The sequence below is a fragment of the Ornithodoros turicata genome, chromosome 3 (genome assembly GCF_037126465.1).
Source record: "Ornithodoros turicata isolate Travis chromosome 3, ASM3712646v1, whole genome shotgun sequence".
In the NCBI taxonomy this organism is placed as follows: Eukaryota; Metazoa; Arthropoda; class Arachnida; order Ixodida; family Argasidae; genus Ornithodoros; species Ornithodoros turicata.
Genome location: NC_088203.1, coordinates 62913075 through 62937109, shown reverse-complemented (window position 1 = coordinate 62937109; position 24035 = coordinate 62913075). Strand labels below are relative to the sequence as shown.

Sequence of the window (24035 nt, the reverse complement as noted above, 5' to 3'; positions counted from 1 at the left end):
TTCATCGTCATTTTCCGTCGTGCTACACACCTCCGCGAGCGCGCCGAAGAGAGCACATTGCGGGGAGGAGAACTCCGCGTGCTTTCCGTGACTCACAAGGCTGTTGACCCTAATGACTCACAAGTCAAGGTCGCTCCCGGTTCCGACCATCGCGCCTTTGCCCTAATTCCCGTTTTGCATTTCTCCTGCTTTCATTCTTGGGCCAGTTTCTTTTGTGGGAATCTCTTCGTGCTTGATAGGCATCCACTTCGGCAGCTTGTGAGCATCAACATTTCCTACAGACGGTCATGGCGTCTGTGCCGAGGAAGCGCAAGGCAATATCTTTGGAAGTGAAACTCGACATCATCGATGACCATCGACAGGGAACGAAGGTGACGTTCCTGGCACAGAAGCACAGACTTTCACAGTCAACGATATCAACAATCCTGAAGAATGAAGAGAAATTGCGGAAAGAAGCAGCCGGCAGCGGTGCGAGTGCGAAGCGAAAAAGGATTCGGGATCGCGCGTACGAGGATATCGAGGAAGCAGTCTACAAATGGTTTCTCGACGCCCGAAGTCGGAAAATCATCAGTGATCAGTCGATCATCAGTCATCAGTCGATCAGTGGGCCGGTCCTGGCCGCAAAAGCAAAACACTTCGCTTACCTCCTCGATGAAGATTTCAAGCCCTGCGGAGGATGGCTGCAACGATTCAAGGACCGCTATGGCATCACGTACCGACGGATTGTCGGCGAAAGTGCATCAATGGACCGTGCAGGCAGGGAGGCATGGCTGGATGAGCATCTTGAAGACATCTTTCAAAGGTACACCGAATGCAACATTTATAACGGCGACGAGACTGGGTTGTTTTACCAACTGCTGCCTTCAGCAACGCACGCTCTCAAAGGAGAAGACTGTGCGGGGGGGAAACACAGCAAGGTGCGCCTTACTGTCTTCCTGTGTTCGAATATGGACGGTAGCGATCGGAGGAAACCCTTTGTGATAGGGAAATCGGAAAAGCCACGCGGTTTTTCCAACCCCGCATCTGTGCCGGTCCGCTACCGTCACAATCAAAAGGCCTGGATGACTCGTGCATTGTTTCAAGAATGGCTTGAAGAATTCGACAGGGACATGTTAAAGCAACAAAGGAAGGTTTTATTGTTGCTAGACAACTGCACTGCACATCAAGTTAATGTGACCTTTATCGTCAGTGGAAGTGCTCTTTCTTCCGCCGAACACGACCTCTGGACTACAGCCCATGGATATGGGCGTAATCGCCAACGTGAAAGCTTTCTACAGGTGCCGCGTTGTGGACCGCATGATTTTCAACATAGACAGAAGCAAGGCGCAAGGAACGGACGATGTTCCTGACCTTAAGGTGACGCCATTAATGGCTGTACAGTTTGTAAATGCGGCGTGGTACGAGGTGCGCCGGTCGACAATCCGAAACTGTTTCCTCAAAGGGGGCTTTGTTCCCCCTGTACCTGCTGATGACGATCTCTGCGACGACGGCACATTGCTCGAAGATGATGAAGTTACTGACGGGATTCGAAGCCTATGGCAACAAGCGACGGACTCAAACCTCGTGGACCGCGACGTGTCTTTGGAAGACTACATCAACAGTGACGACCATGTGCTGGCCACAGAAGAGTTTACCGACGAAGCCATCGTTAATGAGGTTCGCGAATTGCGTGATGGGAATGTGAACAATGCTTCATCAGACGAAGACGACGACGCATCACCCCCTGTTTCGTGCGCCGCTGCTCTGCGCGCTCTCGACGCGCTGAAGGACTTCGTTGTGGATCGCGGCCTACCCGTTGAGTACGCGGCAATCCTCGACGCCCTTGAGCGCGAGGTTGTAGTGCGCACGAACAATCAGAAGCAAGCGAAAATAACAAGCTATTTTCAATAAATGCTGGTTTTCAAAGTGAACTCTGGTACAGTCTGCCTTATCTCAGCGGATAGACAATGCGGCACGGCTATTTTTAGCCCAGCCCGCGGTTAGCAATATAATCCGTATAACGATCAAATTTACGATAACCGTCAATATCGCTGTACGGGGGTTTGACTGTACTACTGTGTCCTTTTAGTTGCAAAAAAAAAAAAAAAATAATGTGCACCACCATTGCAAAAGGAATGCTCCATTTTACAACTTGTTTTCTAGTGCTCTACAGTTGCAACCTGCAATCAGCAACTCCTCACCACTAGTTTTAGAGCAGTTGCACATTTTTATCAGGATGGTGCAGTAGGATGGTGCAGTAAACCTCATTTGGCGCAAGAGTGGAGTCACTGCCTGTTTTATGGTTCCTGAAATAAAACCCAATTTCTACCTCCGGTTTTCAAAAAACATAGAATCCTAAAACACGAGGCCTTATGTATACTGGGTCCATGTTCCTGTCCTCAGGAAAAAGATCACCCCAAGTAATACCTGACTATGAGTGGTATATCACTTTTAGCAGTATCTACTCTATACTTAAACAATGCCTCGCTTCTGGAAAATGTTCTTTCTGGTGCCAACAGCTGCAAGATATTTTCTACAACACTGCCCTATTGTACAGGAAAAAAGAGCATCACTACTTCCTTCTTAGATCTGCACATGTAATCTAGGAAAAAAGCGAGATACAGAAAACGTCAGTTAATTCGACCCTGACGGGAATGCGAAATTTGATCGAATTATCCGAAGGTCGAAATAAAGAATAGGCGGCAAAATTATAGAGGTCAATGTCACCTTTGTGCATTCCTCTGCTGTCGCTCGCGCTTGAAATGCGCATCTGGAATCATTGCACATAGAGAGCGAGCGCGCTACAACATCGTGGTTGGACGTGTCCTGCCAGTGCAAGATGGCGGAAGCGAAACTGAAGACGATTCCACCGAGAGCTTGCGGTGTGCATGCGTGCACGCACACACACACACACTGAATGCTCTCGGCAAAATCGTCTTCAGTTTCGCTTCCGCCATTTTGCCCGGGCAGGACATGTCCGACAACAATGTTGTCCACTTCCACGAAGTCATCGAAACTCGCCAAGCGCACGTTGTGTATCGGACTCTTGTTGCACCAACAGATTCCGAAAGAAAGCCTGGTGAAACATGAAATAAAAAACGGAGAGAAAAAACGAGAAAGGAGACGTTTCCTCCTCGCCCGGCACTCGTCAGAACCGCGAACCACCACCAAATGGATTGAGCTTTAGTGCATCGTACGCCATCGGCTTTGCGTACGCAAGGGATGCGTGATGGTTCTGCACAATGCGCGAAGCTCTATGTTTTGTGCGTGCACAGAACCACCAACACTATTGCTTACGTACGCAAATACGATAGCGTACGGTGCACAAAAACTCGCGGTTATTGGAACGGATTGGTACTGTTCAGTCGCCATCTGCCAACCTGCCACCTGAGCTTTAGGGCAAACTTTCTGTTGCTATGTGCGGTGCAACGCGGGCGACGCGGGTGCCTGGTTCGCGGACACATCGATCGAATTATATGATGTGCCCTGATTTCACGTTCGAAATAACGAACTTTTTTATCAATAGAAACATATGGGCATTTGGCGGGACCTTCGAATTCGATCGAATTAAGCGGAAAAACGAATTATCGGAAGTCGTATTAATGGAAGTCAACTGTATTAAATATTTTGTTACCTTTAAATACAGCCTTGAGCAGCACCTCATCAATGTCTGCTAGGTTGCAAGCCTGACTGCGAATGTCGACGACAGTGAGCAGGGCCCTCTGCTGCTGGCAGGCCAGCCATATGCACTCCACAATCTTGTCCCGGAAGAAGTTCCGAGCCAGAGGATTCTCTCTGTACGATGGACACAGTTCACAGAGGGTACTTGATAGTTCAGGCTTCAGGAATGTCTCCACAAACTCTGCATCCCACACTCGAGTACCTCTGCAAAAGTTTTTCACATATCATTATTTAGTTGGGAATATATTGCCCATTAGAGTAGATCTTTTCAGCTAAATTCAAATATCACCAATACACCAATGTTGCAGAATGTGGCGCAAATTATGTTAGAGCTACATCACAGCACGACTGCTGTAGTCATCATTTGTTTGTTACATTTTTCCTCTCATTTGCTCTTTTCCAACTTTTTTGTCCCAATTACTGTCTTCTTTGTTTTGTTTTTACCCAGAAATGTCCAAATAAAGTTATTTCATATGATTCCACTGTTGTTTGTTTTTTGCTCCTAAGATAACACCTACCTTTTAATTTTTGAAGAAAAAAAAAACTGATGAACTCCGGCTCTATTTTAAATAGAGCCTGAAGTTTTCAGGAAATATTTTTTTTCTAACTTCGGGGGAGGGGGGGGGGGGGGGGTAAAAATTGGGTAAAGGAACATGTGCTCTAAATTATGCGAATTTGTGCAGAAAAACCTGAAGTATGCTAAATTCGGGGAGAAATCGGGCTCAGTAACTCAAACGATATGATTTGTAAAAAACTGCATTTGCTGCCAAACAAGTTAGTATGCGTTCCTACAGACATCTCAGTGAGGGCAATTTGCAGGGTAAAAATCGCGTTTCACCCGAAAAAGGCAACCTTCAATTCGGGGTGCAAATTTGGGGAAGCATCGGGTTAAACCCTACAACTCCAGGCTCTATTTATAATACAGAAAGGATACTAAAACTCCACCACAAAGGAGTGGGGAAACAATGCAAGTTACACCCACAGGTGGTAACAACAGCTGTTCTAAGTGTCTCATATCTTAAAATATCGATAATGTAATCCTGTACAAAAAATATTAATATTTGCCATGAAAAATTTATCCCAGTTTGTTATGGTGGACTGGTGGTAATGACAGCCTGACATTTTCATTACAAAGTTCTGCAAGAATTGGTGGTGCACAAAGTCTCGTGCAGCAGGAATAATATGACCTTCTGCGGTGCAGACAAAGCGAGAGACCTTAAGAGGGCATCCCAGCTCTCCGTCCCAATGTATTTCCTATGGAACATATTTTATGCTTTTTCTCGGTAACCACCACGCAGATTTTAACGCGGGTGGTTTCACTATAAAGAGGAAGACGAGATGAATCGGTCACTTAGTTGACACTTGAATTAGTCACTATGTGTCAGAGGGAAAAAACCTATCAAGTTGCCGAACAGGCTAGGGTGAACAAAGCGGCCCTTGGACCGCTTCCTGGATGCGAAAAAGTGGGTTAGCATGAGGAATGTGTTTACGAGCAAGCGGATTACACAGAGATAAATGTTCCTTAGGATAACGGCATTTACAACTGCAGCTTCTTTGTTCTTCTCTTTCTTTCTTTTATTGATTGATTTATTTTTATTTTTATCTTTTTTTTTTCATCAACGCTCCAGGTGAACCAATAAGAAAAATCGATCAAGCGACCGCTGCACCATTATTTCTGCCCACGCAATGAGCAACCATATTTTCCGGAACCCAAATTCGCGTTCTCGAAACAAGGAAAACCAACGACAATGCTCGATTGCTTCGCACGATGATATGCAGTGTTTAAAAATCCGACATCACTATTTACCACACAAACTCACGAAATTTCGATGTCTGTCCAAGTCATTTTAGCGATCGAGAGTCACATTTTTGGATGCTTAGGTTTAGCGGGGTGGACGTCACGGAACAGCACGTTGGTTAGTTTATTATTAGGTTAGTAAAAGTACGGTGTTTGCATTTTCATGTTTAGGTTAGTCTATGCGCGCTTTGGCAGTTTCCCGCGCACAACTGTGCATTTTATAGCCAGATAACATTTATTTACAGTAGTTTATTTTTCAACGGGGAATTTTTCGATACCAGTTCCCTGGATTTTCCATCTTTCGACACTCCTTGCTGGTTGCTGGAACCTTTTTGGAGTGGGGTAGGGTCCTGCACTCAACGCAGAGAAACATCCCACATCATCATCATCATCCATTCATCTATGTTGTTGTTGTTGTTATTGCTGTTGTTGTTGCTGCTGGTTGCGCGTGGGATGACCCAGTACCCGTCTGTTTTTGCACCGCGAACAAAGGGAGGCCTACTGACGAAGATAAGGAAAAGCTCCGGGTCACTGGGGATTCTCCACTGAACTAGTGACTCTATGCTGAACGAAAGGTCTGGTGTAATGTGAAGTACCCTGTGAAAACCAAGGAGTGTCTAAAAATATAGTACTGAAGTTTCCGGGTAATAATCAGTGCATTATGAGATGGAATTTGTGCTCAGAGACCTTCTCGCGCGTCAAGTTCCTTTCATTTTATCTTGTTCATTTATACATAAAGACGGAGTTCAAGGAGTTTTAGGAGCTTCAAAAATCAGAAGGCTAAAAATGGAAAGGCCAAAGAGACACAGGGTGGACACCCCAGTGAATGACCACTGAATGGGATGGTGTAGACTATGAAAAAGTTGTGGCTCTTGTCTTACAAATCAAACAACTGGAATGCATAGCATTTGGTGCTCGGAAATAGACTAGCCAGAGAAGATAAAAAAAAAACAATAATCTGCATCATGTTTACTATGAAAAGAAAGTGTGTGGTGGGTAAAGTGCAAATAATTGGGCACTAGAAGCCCTTGAAATATAGATGCAAGTAAGAACTGAAATCTAGATAGCTGAAGAAGCACATCACAGCCGACCGAGTGTTATCATTCGCTTTGCGGATTTGTTGAAATTGGGAGACATGGGGTTCTTTTTTTCATGTGTCAATGAATAATTAAATTTACATTCCATTCAACGAGCAACATAAAATGGATATAATTCGCTGCATTAGTTCGCTAACGATATCGTTCACGGGATGCTAGTATTTCTCTACTGTTGGTCAGACACAGGTTTTATAGGGGATCCGGACAAAATGTCCCCAGACAAAATGTCAGATGTCCCCAGACAAAATGACCCCGGACAAAATGTCCCCAGCTGCCCTCCCTCACTACGAAATGAAAGTTCCTGTTGCACAGTTGTTGCTAGCTTCTGTGACTTTTTTGGCGTGGATTTTTTAATGTTTTATTTTAAAGGGACCGTCTCGTACCCCCGCCCCTTTCATAAAGTGTACCATTCAATTGCCCTTTGTTGAAAATGGAATACTGCTAATTTACCCGACAAAACACGCCACAGTTATTAAATAACCGAATTAAATTGATAAAGATTGCAGAGCACGCCGCGATCTGTGGTGGCAACAATAAGAACGGCCACGTGGCCCTGCGGGTAAGTCCGTGATAGGATACAGAAATCGTCTGCTTTTGCGCGTGCTAGTGCATCGGCGTGAGCAGACGACTTTCAGAAGTTACTGGGCACCGCGGCAACTCTCGTACATTTTCTTTCAGTTCTCAGGTGAAAAACGCGCATTCTAAGTAGTGGCAAGCATGGTGGTTCAGAACAACTATGTTAATCCTCAGAAACAAGTTAAAAGTCGCAGAACAACCCCATCCACAATCACAAATCTGAAGTCGCTGGCCATCGGCGCGCGCGGTCGCATTACAGCTCCGACCAAAAGTATATTACGCGCGCTTCCATTACACTCCCCGTTGTTCGAAATGAAGTGTCGCTGACGACGTACATGGAGAAGGAGAACGTGTTTGTTTAAAAACCGCATTAAATACTCGCGGAAAGAAAACACGTGACTTAGCTTCCACGTATCCGATTGTGCGCCACATTATGGGAGACCCCACAGTCAATGCTCGGACTACATTCTCCGCTTGCGGAGGTATATGCCTGAGTGTCCCCATTTCGAGAGCAAAGGGGATTACTCAAACCAAGGTGCTTCTGCAAGTTACAATTACCATGACAACGACGACGCACCCGCAGGCCGACGTCATAGGCGACGTATGCATGAGAGAGGCGCAGCTTTCGTCGTCTGCTCTTACGGCACGTTTCGACAAATTCCTCGAAAACGACTTGGTTATTCCGAATGGAACTTTGATGGTTGTATGTGTACAGTACTCGTGAAACTAGTTTTGGCTAAGTTTCGGAATCGCCCCGGCTGTACGAGACCGTCCCTTTAAAAGATTTATTTCAGCGTACAGCCCTACCCACAGTTGGGCACGCCCGTTACGCTACGCTAGAGCGCTGTTCGACGAAAACTACCTTTCGTGATACTCTTCTTGCGGAGACGATTTCTCCTGGGGACATTTTTTCTGGAGAAGAAAATCCAGTGTCTCGGGCAAGCTTGCTCAGATTCATCCCCCATTTGTAATTCCATCTGTGTCTGTGTTGACCTACAAGAATAGTGATTCGCCTAAAATACGCATGAATTTGGCTCACATGGTGTCCAGGTCTTCAGCTTTTTCCACGACCAAATTTCACATTTTCAAGTTTGGATTGAATTAACTGAGACCTTGGCATTCAACATAACGAAATCTGGAGGAAAAAATTTACGCTTCAGAAGTTCTTCTAAAAAAAGAAAAAATAAAGCATATATTTTCTTGTCCCACGTGATAAGGAGGTCGAAGTGCACTTTTTCCTACACTCTGTGTCCTTTTATTTTTTGTCGAATCGTTTTTCTTGGTGTCCAGGAAAAAAAAAAGAACAGCCTCTGTTACGAATATCGCGACTCCTGCTGTGAGGCCTCGCCGCTCGACCTTTCTGCATCTTCCTTGGTTGGTTCCTTGTGTGTCGACCCGAAGCCTTTATCACCCTTCACCTCCTTTGTACGGTTTGGCAAACTAGCACACCAAGCCGAGACGAAAGGAAGTCCCCTGTCACTGGCGATTGTCGACTGGCATCATTTTTCTGGGCTGGTGTAATGTGAAAGAAAAAGAAGGGAAAACAGGGGTGAAAGGAGTCTTTCAAATATGTTACTGAAGTTTCCGGGTAATAATAAGCAGTCTATTTTGCGACGGAAATTTTGAAAAGTATGTTGCACCAACGCCTTGAAAATGAATTCAGATATTTGATAATACTTACTTACCAGAAATGTACATACCAAAATGTAAAAAAAAAAGAATACTGTTTCGAGCACTAGATTTTCCAGACTGGCGTTGTCAGCTCTGTGTGCAGCCTAATTTACAGCCGCTGGTACATCCAGTTGAGAGCCTCCGAGATACCAGCACCTCGGGCGAGCTTTGATAGCATATGAAGTAACATTTCCGTGGCCATTTCCTGATTTCTTAATTGGCAATCGACTAGTGCTCAGACTCAGTGTTGGCAACATTCGTTTATAATACCATCTGTGTGTGTATTGCCCATATTACCATCCGTACTATCCGATCACACTTGTACGTCGGCATACAGTAAGTGTGCACTAGTACAACAATACGAAGAGCAACTAAAATTCCATAATCAGTCAGTACGGATGCCAGTCACTTGTGAAAACAATAATTATAGCATAAATATATAACACCAAAATAAAAATAACAAAATATTCATATAGCAATAGGAGAGAAGCAAAAAGACGTGAATGTTTCGAATCGAACTGCGGACCTTTTGTATCAAAGTCCGACACTTTACCTCTCGACAAACAGCGCAGGGGAGCGTGCCACCTTAAACTCGCGACCTCAACCATGCACAATGGGGATTATTTCGGAGTCGGAGGCGAATGGCGTGATAAGGACGGCGAGCGTGGCGCCATCTAGAATCGGGAAAATCGTGAATCGGAGTTGCTCCCCGACTGGTATGGCCTCTTAAGGAAAGACGCAAACGTATCTTGTTGTGAAGATAAATGTCCGAGTATATATGGAGCAGAGTTCATTACAAGTAACTCGTTACTGTAACTAAGCTAATATTTTAGTAACGTTTAACTGAACTTGCTACTTTCCTGTCCTAGCAATATCTGGAAGAACTAATTACTTTTTGAGGTAACTTGGCTAAATAATAATTTGTGGCTTTATGTCGCGAGACAGCTACGATCATGAGCGACACAACAGTGTTACTTCTGTGGATTCATTTTGCCCACTTGAGAGTTCTTTAACGTGCGCTGAAATCTCGACACACCGTACTTCATGTCCTTCGCTGAAGACAGCGTGCCAAAGCATCTTGTACCCTGCCACCAAGTCGCTAGTGTCCTCGGTCATGTGGAAATTGCTCCAAAGTAATTTGGGCAAAGTCACAAGTTACTTTCTTTTTTTGCTTCTCGCCCACGAAAAGTGCCGGCTTCTTACTTTATTTTTATTTTTCTGCAAAAAAAGGTGCATGTGCACAGCACCTGCTTGGCTGCTCTTTCTCGCTGCTGTGCAGTGAACGCTACCCAGTTTTCGGCCGGTGTTTCAGAGTCAGGTGGCAGCAAAGCGTTCATTCTTGCCTTCGCATTTTTAATGAGGGAGGGCTCTGTGCAAAGGGATAGGGCCACACTTGGCAAGGTTCTACATGAAATGCGCATGCAAGATTGGGACTCACAAAATTCGAAATTCCGACGCTTGCTTTGCATCCCATTCACAAAGTAAAGTCGCACCTTAAGGTCATCCAACGCGAACTTAAGGAAGCACATAAAGGTACAGCTTCTTTCATCATATAGATCATTGATATAATTTTGGCACAGTTTGATCATATGCTTTGCTGCCTCGTACAAACTTGAACAAATTTTTGTTTGCGTATGTGTACTACTTTTCCGTCGTAACCTTATTCTCATTGTGAAAGCAATAATCTTGCATGTTAACATGCTCTAGGCAATACATTCGCAAACCTTCACTGCTGAATCTCAGTCTGGTGCCCATCATCATATGTGCACCCATGGGTACCCAGACACATTCGAATTGTCGCTGATACCAAAAGCATTCTGAACATGTTGCTATGTCCCGCTCCAAACTCTGATGACACCAAGGTCTGAACTGAGATTGCATGCATAGGTGAAGATCTAATTACAGCATGGCAGCAATAGCAAGTGACTTGGAAGTAACTCGTTCCTTTTCCTCAATAACTTGGAAGTTCATTTTCAGAACTTGTACAGCTTGGGACAAAAGTTCACGGAACATGGCACTGGCACATTTCTTCATTGGAGCGGTTCCCTGCTAGATATGAGGAAGAGGTCAAATAAGAAACGGGTGATCGGCTGTGCTATCCATCTCATATGTGTGTCCTCTCCTGATTGCTGCTAGGGTGTCACTTCAATGGAGAAATGCGACAACCTGATGTTTCGCAAACTTTTGTCCCAAGCTGTAACTTTGCTACTAGTAACTTAGTTCTGTAAAAGTGGTTAATTCCGCGGTCTTTATAATTGGTGAATTCGTGTGGAAGCACGTTTCAGGAATATTTCGCCAAGCCTTAATTTTGCAGGTCACAATCGGTCAGTTGGAACTTTTCTTTGTGTCAAACAGGGTTAAGTACTAAACACAGAAACAGCAGCTGCTGTCAACTTTGTTTCCTTCCTATTGCTCTCAACCACCGGAGGTCACACTGCTGAGATCTGTGCCATCGGGAGACTGGCCGGTATTTAGGTCAGCCCCCTGGAGAGTCACCCTGTTTTGATGCGCAGTGTGGCATTCACTTAGTGGAGTCGTATTTGCCTTGTGCTCTGTTACTTGCGATGTCCCTGCTGAGATACAGTCGAACCCCCATATTTTGAATTTTTGCGTATATCGAACAACCAAAAAATCCCCTTGAAAATTACCTGTAAAAGTATAGTGCGGGTGTAAGGCTTTATCGAACTTCGGTACCACTGTTACCCGATATATCGAACGTCAAGATCCTGAAAAGTCCACCTCTTCTGGGCACTCGTACCAGCGCGCAGGCGATCTTGCACCCTCGGGGATGAGGAAAGAGCAAAAGACGGCAGCAGAGGAGAGAGCACGTGGGCAGAATAGGCGCAAAACACTGAAGAGGAGGTGCCAGGGGCGCTGCACGCACTGACGTGACGTTGCTTGCGCATGACAAACTGTGGTGTTGGGGTGGAGCGCAGAAGCAGAATTGGCAGAAGCACGTGAGTGTGTTTGGATGTGGCGCTTCGTGAACTCTGTGTTTCCGGGCGTCGTTCTCCCATGCGTGAGCACTACGAACTACGCGGGTGTAGATGATGCCGCAGAAGCTGTTGCGGAACGGGCGGATGCGAACATCGTTGCGGATGTAGCCGGTGCCAATGCCGCGAATAGCACTGACAACGATGAAGAACCCCAGCCACTGCCAATAGTCACTGAGCTCATCTCAGCGTTTCAAGTGATTTGTCGTTGCTGCGTAGATATGGAAAGCTCCAGCCTTATAAACGTGGAGCATCTTGACAAGATCGAGATGCGTGTGCACAACTTCTTTGCCCGCGGCAAGACGCAAGCTAAGGTCACTGATTTTTTTGCTGTAAAATAAAGTGTGTTCGCTACTTTCGACATCTGTCATGACGGCAGTTGGGATTAGTGTTAAGCGCAGGTGCTTCGGTCGCCGCTAATGTAGCACAGGTGATACATCGAATTATGGATATATCAAACTATTTTGCGATCCCCTTCGAGTTCAATATATGCGGGTTCGGCTGTATTTCAAGCCGTCGTCGACGCACCCCCAAGCATGCACAGACGACGTCCATGGGCTTCTAGATGCTGTAAAGCTAATAAGTACAGGTGACAAGCTGGCTGTTTCTTTTGTAAACAAAACCTCATCTCGTGAAGTTGCCATTTGTGAGAACAAAGGTCGTCAAGTAAGTCAATCTGTCTTTGTGAAGCTCATGTCCTCGCAAATTCCAGTGGCCATACTTTTTCATCCGTGCTACCTACATTTCGCTAAACCTTAATTTTGCGAAAAAAGTTTTATCTCAAAACTCAAAAATTTCTACTTTTACAGTATTTAGTGGAGCTGTGCGAATAGCAAAATTTCCATTGCGAATAGTTCACAAATATTTCACTTACCTACACTGCAAATTGAATCTGAATAATTTTTTCAGATGGCGAATCGACTTCGAATAATCAGAAAAGGCCAATTCGAATAATTTTGAATACCTCCCCAGCAAACCAGATACATCCAGCAAATATCCGTAAGATATCTCGCCCGGGACGTTTGGATATCCATTGGAGTTTGCCACAGATCCGTTTTACATCCATGCGATATCCCTGCGACTAGCATTTCTGCCATGTTTGTAGATCCACTGAAAGTCCCTGCGACGTCTGTCACGGATATTTGGATATATACAGGAGATTACAAATATCGTTCATATTTTGCTTTTAACAATTTTGTGCATCAGATATTTAGTGTTTGTAGAGTGCATAGAGACCACTGCAACTGTATTCCAGCAAATAATATTTATTGTGCGTTTTAACCCATTTGACACTATTGGGAACAAAAACATTACCTTAGCCTAACAGGATTTATCATAGTACAGCAACACTGTGGGACACGCCAGCATAAGTGCCGAACCCTGCGCGCCTCACTTGGACCACTTGGAAAAACCCGCAGTAACCTCTATTTGCGAGCTGGATGAAACATATACTGAAATACAAATCGTTACACACACGTTCGTTAGGGGTAGCGTGCCGTAAACCATTTGTAACGGTGACGAGGATGTATCTTCGCAATTCCTGTGTTTCTGCATCAACCCACAGTATACCCAACAACATTTCTGACATCCCTTCTTATCAACTACTGTGTTTTTAATTCAGGTTATCGTCTCTATAAGGACAAACAAATATTTCCTGGATCTCCCATAGACATCCCTAGGATCTGCAGGCTGCTTGTCATGGGACATTCAAACATCCTGAGCGCGATATCCTTCCAACATACCAGGGACATCTGTTGTTTGCTGGAGTAAGCCCAAAACGCAATAAAATTGTGCGATATCCCATAGATATCCTATGAATGTCGAGATATTCAGGACGTTCGCGACCTTGTAGGGATGTCCCATGGATATTAATGGTTTGCTGGGTCATGGTGAGATATTTTGTGGTGTTGTGCTCATTAGATTTTCTGCTTCAAACATGTGAACTTTTCACCCACCATAACATATTGTGAAAGACGGGTGCCTTCGTGTTGTGTATGGTAGACTGCACTAGTGGGATGAATTGCATTGAGAGTCAGTCAACATACTTCATGAAGCATGCTTTGTGTGCATCTCCTTATTTCTATGTTTACATTGTGAATGTCCTGCACTTTTTTTAGATACAGCACGTATTTCCATCTGTAATTGAACATAACTCTGGAAGTTGGGAGTTCACTTACTGGAACCTGCAATGCCCGGAGTACAGTGTTGACCATGAGCTCACGAAATTTGTAGACTGTAGTGACAGATTATTCTAAACAGTGTAAAGTGGGCTTCACCTAAGCCGACTTGCAGAATGGCGACAGGACAGTGTTACTACTATAGCTGTCGCTTCAGGAATATTCGAAAAATATTCGAAAATTTCGAATACTGAAAATAAGTTGCATAATAATAATGTAACTCGTCACTAGTTCCTTTTGGAGGGTAACTTCCCCATCTCTGCTATGGAGACCTTAGCTCCTTTTACACTAGAAAGACGTGAATAACTGTCCAAAGATTTACTGCTTAGGACCATGGTTTGGTTCCCACTGAATTTTGGAACAAAAATTCAAGGGTTTTTAAAGGACCTTTTGAGATTCAGATATTGTTTTGACTGGGATGTAAAACACAGGGCTTCAATATTTTACAGAAATATATTTATAAGCTGCAGGTATCACACGAGAGAATACATGGGGACTGTACAATATCAGTTCACAAATGAGACTGACAGCTACTGCATTTTAAAGATCATAGTACAGAAAGAAAACTTCATTTATAGAATAGAGGGTGCCGTTCATTTCTTGCTGCTGATCCCTATTGCAATAAGGAGTGGTTTCGAAGTTACAGTTAAGTTCAGTTCTGACTCCGGAAAGGCGTATTTGCACAAGCAGCTCCAGGTTTTTCAGACCTTGAAAAAGGCATTTTCAAATTCCAGGGTATTCAAGGGTTTCAAGGACCAGTGCGAACCATGTTAAGGAGCAGTCTGGTTACAAGAGTTTGAAGGCATTCTGAGGCCCATCAGTTATGAAAGTAAAAAATTGTCATCAGCAGAAAAGAATTGTTCCACCATAGAAAAAGAATGTTTGGCCCTTGTGTGGGGTACCAAGAAGCTCAACTGTAGAGCTGTGTGAATAGAAAAATTTCAAAATCGAAACGAATATGGATATCTTAGACACTGCAAGTCAAATTTAAATCATTTATTTAAATTTCGAATCTAATTCAAATACATATTCCCAAAAAGTCCAATTCGAATGCAGTCGTGCCTCGTTAATATGGACCTTGTTAATATGGATAGCTCGAATTATGGACGATTTTTGTGAGGAGCAAATTTTTTCAATGCATTTTCATTTCGTTAATATGGAAACTCGCTTTTTCGGAAAACGGATCGTCCAGCAACGTACAAACCATATGTAGACAATGTATTTTCGTCTCGTTATTATGTACGATATTGGCACGAAGGCAAGTCCTCACATTTTACAGGCAAATGTGTGAAAGTAGGACATTCCGTTGCACAAAGGGAGCTATGCCCTCTCCTTCGCAGCCATCCACAAGAACTGTAAGAAGAAAGGGGGTTATTTGTGGACATCAAATGAAGGGCCTGGAAATTCATGTATGACATCATGACTGTTCTGAACATGTCCACGGACGATTGACACTCGTACAAGGAGTTGTGCCCTTAGTTGCACAGTGCAGTCGCTCGGCCGATTACGAGAACAGAGGCGGTACAGTTGTCAAGGCAAGTTATCAGGCTCTGGCCATGATGACTTGAGCAAAGCCGAGCCAACGGTCACATCTGCTATGGCTCAAGCAGGACAACAAATGGCTCTTCAATTCTTTCAGGACAATGGTGATGAACAGCAGGCTCTAAGTGTTGCCGACGTTTTGCTAAGCTTAAATCGATGTGCAACCAAGTATACCTGCAAGGAGGCAATCACTCGGGAGTTTTTTCAATATACCTTCATCATTGTTTTTGTTATTTTCTTGGTATTTGATGGACGATTCGCTTTATGGACAATATTGGTCGGGGACGAAAGTGTCCATATTAACGAGGCTTGACTGTATTTAGAATATCTCGCTTTGGAACATTTTGTAACTTTGCGGCCATTGGGGAGCTGCTGTTCCTAATGGGGAGCCTACAACTTTGCAGTGAAAATGAAATATCATTAGAAAAAGAAGCCCATCTACTTCTGGTATTGAAACACACAATACATTGCTGGGTACGCACCTTTTTTGTGTTTGTTCGCATTTTTGTTTTTTACAAAGTACTAATATTTCCCTCTGTTGCTGTGTGGAACTCTGGAAATTGTGAATCCATTTGTTGATACTATATTGCGCATTGTATAGTAGGTCTTATTATAATGACCGAAAATGTAAGCACAGAAAACCTTCCAATCACTTGTGAGGGCGTGTGGACTTATACAGGGTATCCCAGAAAACGTGCCATTGAATTTTAGTTAAGAAACTACGCCACATAGAATCATAGGGTCAACGGCATTTGTTCTTATTAGGTTTTTGCCACCTCCTGATATGCATGTGATGTAACGTAAGTTCAATTATGTAAATTTTTGCGAACTGAACTCGGAAATTTGCCAAGTAAAGGTCACTTTACCCCACCAATGGGAAGAGCATGCCGAATTTACTCAAATTAATGATAATTGCCAGGAATATTGAGGAGCTATCGTGTAGGAAAAAATAGCCCACCATCATGTTTTTCGGAGCACCGGACCATAATGTGCGATGACTTTTTGAGCGTAATCGTTCTCAGTCCGACAAAAGGAGGTTCCAAAGCCAGCCCACAGAGTGATAGTAGAAAAAGTAACAGTTCGTAAAATTGGAAGAGCGAAAGCATTATCCCAGCGAATGCCGGACGCGATAAGTCATGCCTGCGTTATCTCTTTCTGCGATGCCGGGGTGGGCTGGGTTTACAACCTCCTTTCGTCGGACTGACAAAGATTGCGCTGAAAAATTCATCGTGCGCTATCCTGTGGGAGCTCCATAGAGCATGATGTTCGGCTATTTTTTCCGATGGGATAGCTCCTGAATATACCTGTCAATTATCATTAATTTGAGTAAATTAGACACACTCTTCACATTAGTGGGGTAAAAAAGTGACGGAAGAAGTGCAAGGGCGCAGGCGAGCTGGTACATGATAATACGAAGGGAACCCAGAGACAGGAAAAAGAAAACACGAAACACACACGATCTCTGAGATTGTGTGTGTTTCGTGTTTTCTTTCCCCTGTCTCTGGGCTCCCTTCGTAAAAAAGTGACCTTTACTTGGCAAATTTCCGACTTAAGCTCGCAAAAATTTACATAATTAAACTTATGTAACACGACATTAACATCAGGAGGTGGCAAAAACCCAGCAAGAACAAATGCCGTTGACAGCATTACTATAGGTGGTGTATTTTTTTAATTATAATTCAATGACACGTTTTCTGGGACACCCTATAGACCCTTTTCACTGACCTCATTCCGTCCACATTACTTTTGTGTTCGCACGTGCTCGCACCACAGTTAATGCTGGTAGCGTGCACGCGCCATGTCTGCCAGACACCAAAAAAAAAAAAGGGGACATGAGATTATGCCAGGACGATAAAACAGCATTTTGCATTTGAAATTTTCAATATTTGTACACTTGCATAGTTAAATGTCACCATCATGCTTCCCTATTTGAGCTCAGCCCCTCGTTTTCCACATTTATGCAACTAGGCCCACATCCTCAGTAGAGCCTGCACCGCTAAAGGACGCTCTGTCCAGGTGACAGTAAGCTTCACTTATGAGGAATGAGGAACCAAGAGGCACTTCAGTCAACAAGTCACCGCTTTCTTCCCACTATCTGTTTGTTCTTCTCGCATTACAAAAACTGGGCATGTGGCAAAACTCTATACTCTGCTTACAGCTTATACGGCATTGTAAACTTGGCTGGATAGTATGTTAGTAATATGAAAAAATGGACTGAAATAAATAACGTACGGGTATCAATTCGCTGTTTGCATTTCTCTCTCATTCGCAAACATTTATTATGCGTGGCTCGAAAGACAAATGCACACGAGGCGAAGTGTGCCTTGAAAAGAAGGGGTAGTAAACAATCAGCCAAATCTGCCATCTTTTTTACGATTCATAGCAGGATTATAGCACAAATGACGAAAAGGAAACAAAGAAAAGACAGAGAGATAACACTCCAGCATGGGGAGCAAACAATAGCAACAATGGACAGTGACATGCATACACAGAGCGTGTGGAGATCGCTTTGTAAGGTATGTACGCTCCTCTCTGAAGGTCAGACATCGTGCATGCATAGAGCCGACACAGCACTCCTACTTCTAGTAGCGCCATGTAGGAGAAGCGGGGAGACACTAATTTTAGACAAACACAAAGCCCTTGAAAGATGAAAGTCACTGAAAAGGTTAGCCAGCTGTAGGACTCGAACCCACATCTTCTGGATTACCGGTCCAGGGCTAGACCAATTGAGCTAAGCTAACACGCCTTCTCAGCGACTTCCAGGGTGCGTCATCTGAGGGGACAAACCAGCCACTCTCTCTCACTCATCCTCCTTTCACTCTTACATTTTTGCTCACTCATACACATATTCATACGACGGGATCGACGCAGGCGGCAACTGATGAACATGAAAGAGGCTTTGCTTGAGGCTAACATACTTGAGGCTTTGTGTGCATTTGTCCCTTCTATGTTGTTCCAGCCTCAGAACATCAGTTCTTTCATGTACAAGGCCCTTTCTCATCTTGTCGTCTAGGGACTTCTACAATGATTCATTCAGAAACTCTCAACAAGTGGTGTGGCCTTTCCTCTCACGGATAATCCGCTGAGAGGAAGGTCACTTGAGGAGGAGGCCAGGAGAGACGGAAATGGGACAGATACTAGGAAGCATAGTCTAATAATTTAGCAAGAAATTGCTTACACAAACCTTGACATTCAATGCGTAAGTCACATAAGGCACCACATTATCGGCATAGTAAACACATCTCAAGAACAAAAAGTATAATCTCTACCTGCGTTGCACTTGGTGATATGCAAAAGCTAGCAGGTCAGCCAGACCACCACTTCCTTCCAGCACTACGAGGGGCATCTGTCGCTTGAGGTGGTCGTGCAGAAACCGAACACAGGTGATATCACCTGCTACCAACAGGGATAACAAGGGAAGTTCCACAGGAAGCCCGTCCATTGAAGCCTCTGTTGCTTTAGATGTACCATCTACTGCATCCACAAGAAGGCAGAAACACCATCAAATGGAGTAATAAAAATGTTAGCAAGCATGCGTACATATTCTTTAGGATGAAACGAAACTACCGTATTTTCACGCGTATTAGCCGCGGCTTATGCGCGATTTATTTTTTTCGCGGACGCTCTGCGGCTTATCCGTGGGTGCGGCTTATCTGGTGACTATTTTTCCCTGGTACTTTCCCCATACCCCGGGTTAGACGAAAGGGCCGACAGTGCCTCATGTTTTTCGGAACAGGACCGCCCTGCCAGTGCACGAACAATACCGAACGGGGGCGGGTCCACTCCACATTCGAGTGGACTAACCCGTCAATCCAGGAAAAACACGCAACAAGGGCATAATCCGATCTTAGAACACTAGAACTGACCTCCTTTGTTATACATCATGCAGACACCGGAATGTGGACAGGGTTTATGGCCTTCCCCACGGTCTCCTTTGTCGGCAGACCCACAGGAAGGGTTCAACACACCTGTCATCGGGATAAAACTGGGTCAGCTAAGTGTCAGTTCTCATTTGACGAGAGCAGCAGCATTCGTGGACACGGGCACGGCAGATAGAGGTAAGGCATGGCTCCAACGCTGAGGCAAAGCCACGACAGCGGCTTCAAACTAAAAGTCGTCGACTTCGCGGACAAGTACGGGAACAGGGCAGCTAGCAGGGAGTACGGCGCTGACGAGCGTTGAGCGTCTCTGTTGATTTTGTATGTGCATCACTGGTTTAGCGCACAAAGCAGTCGCGTCGTATTACCCGCGGCTTATCTGCGAGTGCGGCTTATCTGCAAAAACATTTTCAAAATGTATCTAAAAACGAGTCCTGCGGCTTATCTGCGGTGCGGCTAATACGCGTGAAAATACGGTACACTAACGTTGCCTTTCAAAATAACAATTTAATCAAATGTTTCATCTCCTATGAAGCACTCCTCATCTCATAAATGTGCACCATGGTCCCTTTGCCAAAATGTACACAGACATCTTTACAGGGCACCAGTGGTTGTTGTGCCCTACCATTCTGTCACACACTAATGGTTCTGTTGCTCTTTAAGGGGTAATGAACAAAATACCCATTGCATTAATGCAAGAAATCACCCGGGACCCTATTCTCAAAATAAGTATTTGACCTGATTACTTTCTCTGTAAACTGTCATTGGTTGCCAAATAGACAAGGCATGAACCATAGGAATGCGCCGTCAACCTATGCTCGAGCATGTAAGCATGCAACTGTATTTTGTAGCACGGCCACAGCCTCATTAGAATACCCTATTGTGACCCATTCAGAGCCAGAAAGGGGCTTTTTTAAACAGAAATTATGCAGAACCTTGAAATTTGTGGCATGACCAACGTGGTTAGCCTCCAGCTTTTCGCTGCCAGGGGCATAGGCGCCGACTACGAGGGGTTCAGGAGGCTGAGCCCCCCTGGAACTTTCCCGGGGAGGCCAGGCCCCCTCCGGGAAATCTACTAAGCTGACACTCAAGATGAATGTTTCGAGGGATATCCTAAGAATCATGTTTTTGTGCGGGTGATCGTGAAAATCCTGTAAAAATTTGTCTCACAGCATCACAACACGGGAATCCCGACACCCTGCCAGACCTCTGTGTATAAAAGGGAGGGCGTTGTGCCCCAGCTTCCCTCGAGCAGATTGAAAACTCTCTGCTTATGGGCAGGGATGCTTGCCAATATCCACATTGTCATCAAGCTTGCTGTACAAATGTAGAGAGCCGGGGTAGTTGGTACAAGCTCAAGCTGTACGTTGTTTGTATCCTGTCTCGACCGCTGCTGCTATTCATCATGAGCTTGCTGTACACCCGGACCCTACGAATTTGTGAAATTTTCTTTGACCGTAGGCAAAATAGTTTCCTCTTTCAGCAGCTCACACAGATGCATGGTTTCTCATCCATCTTTTTAGCGACGACCATGGGTGCACACCAGTCCTTTGATCATTCGACCTTCCCCTATCACCTAGAGCAGTGGTTCCCAAAGTGTGGTTCGCTGACCCCGGGGTCCTGGTTCGGGGTCCCCGGAGTGTTCGTGGGGGTCCACAGCAATCGAAGACAGCCCGAATAGACTGTCTTAGCGAGTGCTGGTCCTGAAGCGCTGAAGCTCTTGCTCCCTTTTGCGGCAACCTTCCTGTGCGATGCTGCGTTTTCTGCACTTGTTCACATTAAGTAAAGGTCACGGAACAGGACTGACATTGAGCTGGACTTACGACTGTGTCTTTCTTCAACTGAACCTGATGTTATGGCACTTGTAGCCTCCAGTATGCAGCATCGCACTTCGCACTGAACGCAATGTTGTTAGGTTCTTCATGTGTGACACTGTGATACTAAAGAAGGCAGAAATATACTACCTTCTCTTTTCCTGCATGGCAGTGCCTTGTTTGTTTGTTTTTCCTTTTCTTTCCTCACATCCCTTACGGCAACATGAATCGTACTTAACTGGTGTCCTCCAATGGATTCTCAGTAGTTTTGAGGGTCTGACACAATGAGAAGTTTGAGAAATGCTGACCTAGAGCTTCTATACTATTGGTTTTAGTTCAGCTCTCACACTGTGCACTGCTTCAGGTACAAGTTTCATGTGATACCGCTTTTATGTGGCCAAGTTTTCCAAGGAGTGCAGGGTACTTGGATGCTACAGGTGTGCAGAGTAACTTGTTGACTGGTCTTGCCATTCCATGACGTGTGAATCTCTTGTCTGGCCAACCGCTTGAATCTTGGACCTTCCAGGTCCGAACTGTACCATACTTACTACAGTACTGATCCATCCAGATGTAAGTCGACTCTCCACTTCGCGATGCATAAACATGACAAACTTCTTTGCAAGGGCAAAAAGTGGGAACATTTGTTTGTTTTATTTATTTTACAATACTGTTAGTCCTTGTCAGGAATGTTACAGGGGGGATGGATATGCTGCAGGTCAGAGCAAACAAATAAATTAAATATAAGCAAACAAATAAAAAAACATATCACAGCATCACAAAATCATACTCGAGATGATGTCAAGGGCACTAGGCAACAAACTGGAAAAGTTGTTTACATCGTCAACACAGGCGACTGACTGGGGTAGGCTGTTCCACAAATCAATAGAATCAGGGAAAAAAAATGAATACTTAAAGACATCTATGTGCAAGGTGTACGGCTTGATGTTCTTGTCGTGATTGATTCGTTTGCTCTGACGGTCTAATATATGGTGGTAATATGTACGGTGTAATATATTTACTACTGTCAATTTGTTGTGGTAGATGAGGAATAAAAACCTTAGCCTGGCTGCCTTTCATCATTTGGCAAGAGGTTCCATAGGTAGCTGCTCAAGCATATGTGTTACTGTCGCAATCCATCCATAATTTCCCATGATAAATCTTGCTGCCATCCTTTGCCCTTGCTCGAGTTTATTATTTAACTTGGTTGTATAAGGGTCCCAAACTATGCTAGCGTATTCAAGAACTTGGCGAATATGCTGCAGGTCAGAGCAAACAAATAAATTAAATATAAGCAAACAAATAAAAAAACATATCACAGCATCATACTCGAGATGATGTCAAGGGCACTAGGCAACAAACTGGAAAAGTTGTTTACATCGTCGACACAGGCGACTGACTGGGGTAGGCTGTTCCACAAATCAATAGAATCAGGGAAAAAAAATGAATACTTAAAGACATCTATGTGCAAGGTGTACGGCTTGATGTTCTTGTCGTGATTGATTCGTTTGCTCTGACGGTCTAATATATGGTGGTAATATGTACGGTGTAATATATTTACTACTGTCAATTTGTTGTGGTAGATGAGGAATAAAAACCTTAGCCTGGCTGCCTTTCATCATTTGGCAAGAGGTTCCATAGGTAGCTGCTCAAGCATATGTGTTACTGTCGCAATCCATCCATAATTTCCCATGATAAATCTTGCTGCCATCCTTTGCCCTTGCTCGAGTTTATTATTTAACTTGGTTGTATAAGGGTCCCAAACTATGCTAGCGTATTCAAGAACTTGGCGAATTAAGGTATTGTAAGCTGCTAATTTGGTTTCTCTGGTGCCAAGCTGCAGCCTTCTTCTCAATGTCCACAACTTTTTTGCTTTACTGCATATTATGTCAATATGATCGTCCCATTCTAAAATTATAATTTATGGTAACTCCCAGGTACTTAAAACTTTTTACCCTACTTAGCTTCTGGCTTAGTATGCAATAACCGCAAAGTAAGGTACATTTCTTGTTAGTCATATGACAAAGCACCGCTTTCTTACAGTTAAGTGTCATGCCCCAGTCATAGCAAACACTTTTTGTATTTATTCCTCATCTAAAGACAACCCCTTTTCAATCGTCGCTACTCTAGCAGATGTCGTAGACCAGTGAGAGGCAGCACTTCTTGAAGCACCCATGACAACATCGCGTGATACACTCGCCCACGCCAACGACACTCATTTACACAGTTTGAACAAGGACGTTCATTTAATCCATCATGATGAAGTCATTTCGTTTCAGTCTTTGGCCAGCCACTCGTTATACAGCTGTCTGATGTGGCTTCTGAACAGTTTGTTCAAGCTCATGTCAAGCGGTTGGAGTTGGCTCGTTAGACCGCCAGGAGTCACAAGCATATCTATCCGTTCCAGCATCTCCTGGCCAGGGTGTCGAACCGCAACAAATACGTGTTCGGTTCAGGTTCGGGTTCGCATTGTTTTGATTTCGTTCCGGTTCAGTTCCGGTTCGGCCACGCCAAAAACCGAACCGGTTCGCAAACCGGTTCGCAGCCCCGAACAGGTTCGCGAACCGGTTCAATGCTTCCGTTTTATATGTTCCATAAAACTGCATTTATCAGGAAATGCGTGGCTAATAACTCTCTAGAGGTCAGGTAGCCCTTTAGCGAGAGCAATGAGAAATGGATGAACACTTATTCCAAATAGAGTCCACGCTGTTGAAGCGGTGTAGTCCTGCTACTTTCTGTTCCCAAAATCTCTTTTTTCACACGCACAGTGCCAGCAAGATACACTTAAAGGAAGCCTAATAAGATGGACAGCGTAACATATAGACGACAGTA

The 24035-nt window shown here is 44.4% G+C and overlaps 1 protein-coding gene across 6 annotated transcripts in view; it reads right to left on the bottom strand.

Moving 5' to 3' along the window:
- The window catches only part of LOC135388537 (transient receptor potential cation channel subfamily M member 2-like), a 408615-nt gene that overhangs the window by 189939 nt on the left and 194641 nt on the right, over nucleotides 1–24035 (bottom strand). For 5 of the 6 annotated variants that reach the window (XM_064618137.1, XM_064618138.1, XM_064618135.1 and 2 more), the window contains exons 6-7: nucleotides 18784–18988; nucleotides 3614–3864 (exon numbers count right to left, since the gene is read on the bottom strand). In XM_064618137.1, coding sequence (XP_064474207.1) covers nucleotides 3614–3864; nucleotides 18784–18988 — 456 coding nt within the window. The remainder of the gene's footprint in view (nucleotides 1–3613; nucleotides 3865–18783; nucleotides 18989–24035) is intronic. The other variant, XM_064618136.1, reaches the window with a different exon arrangement.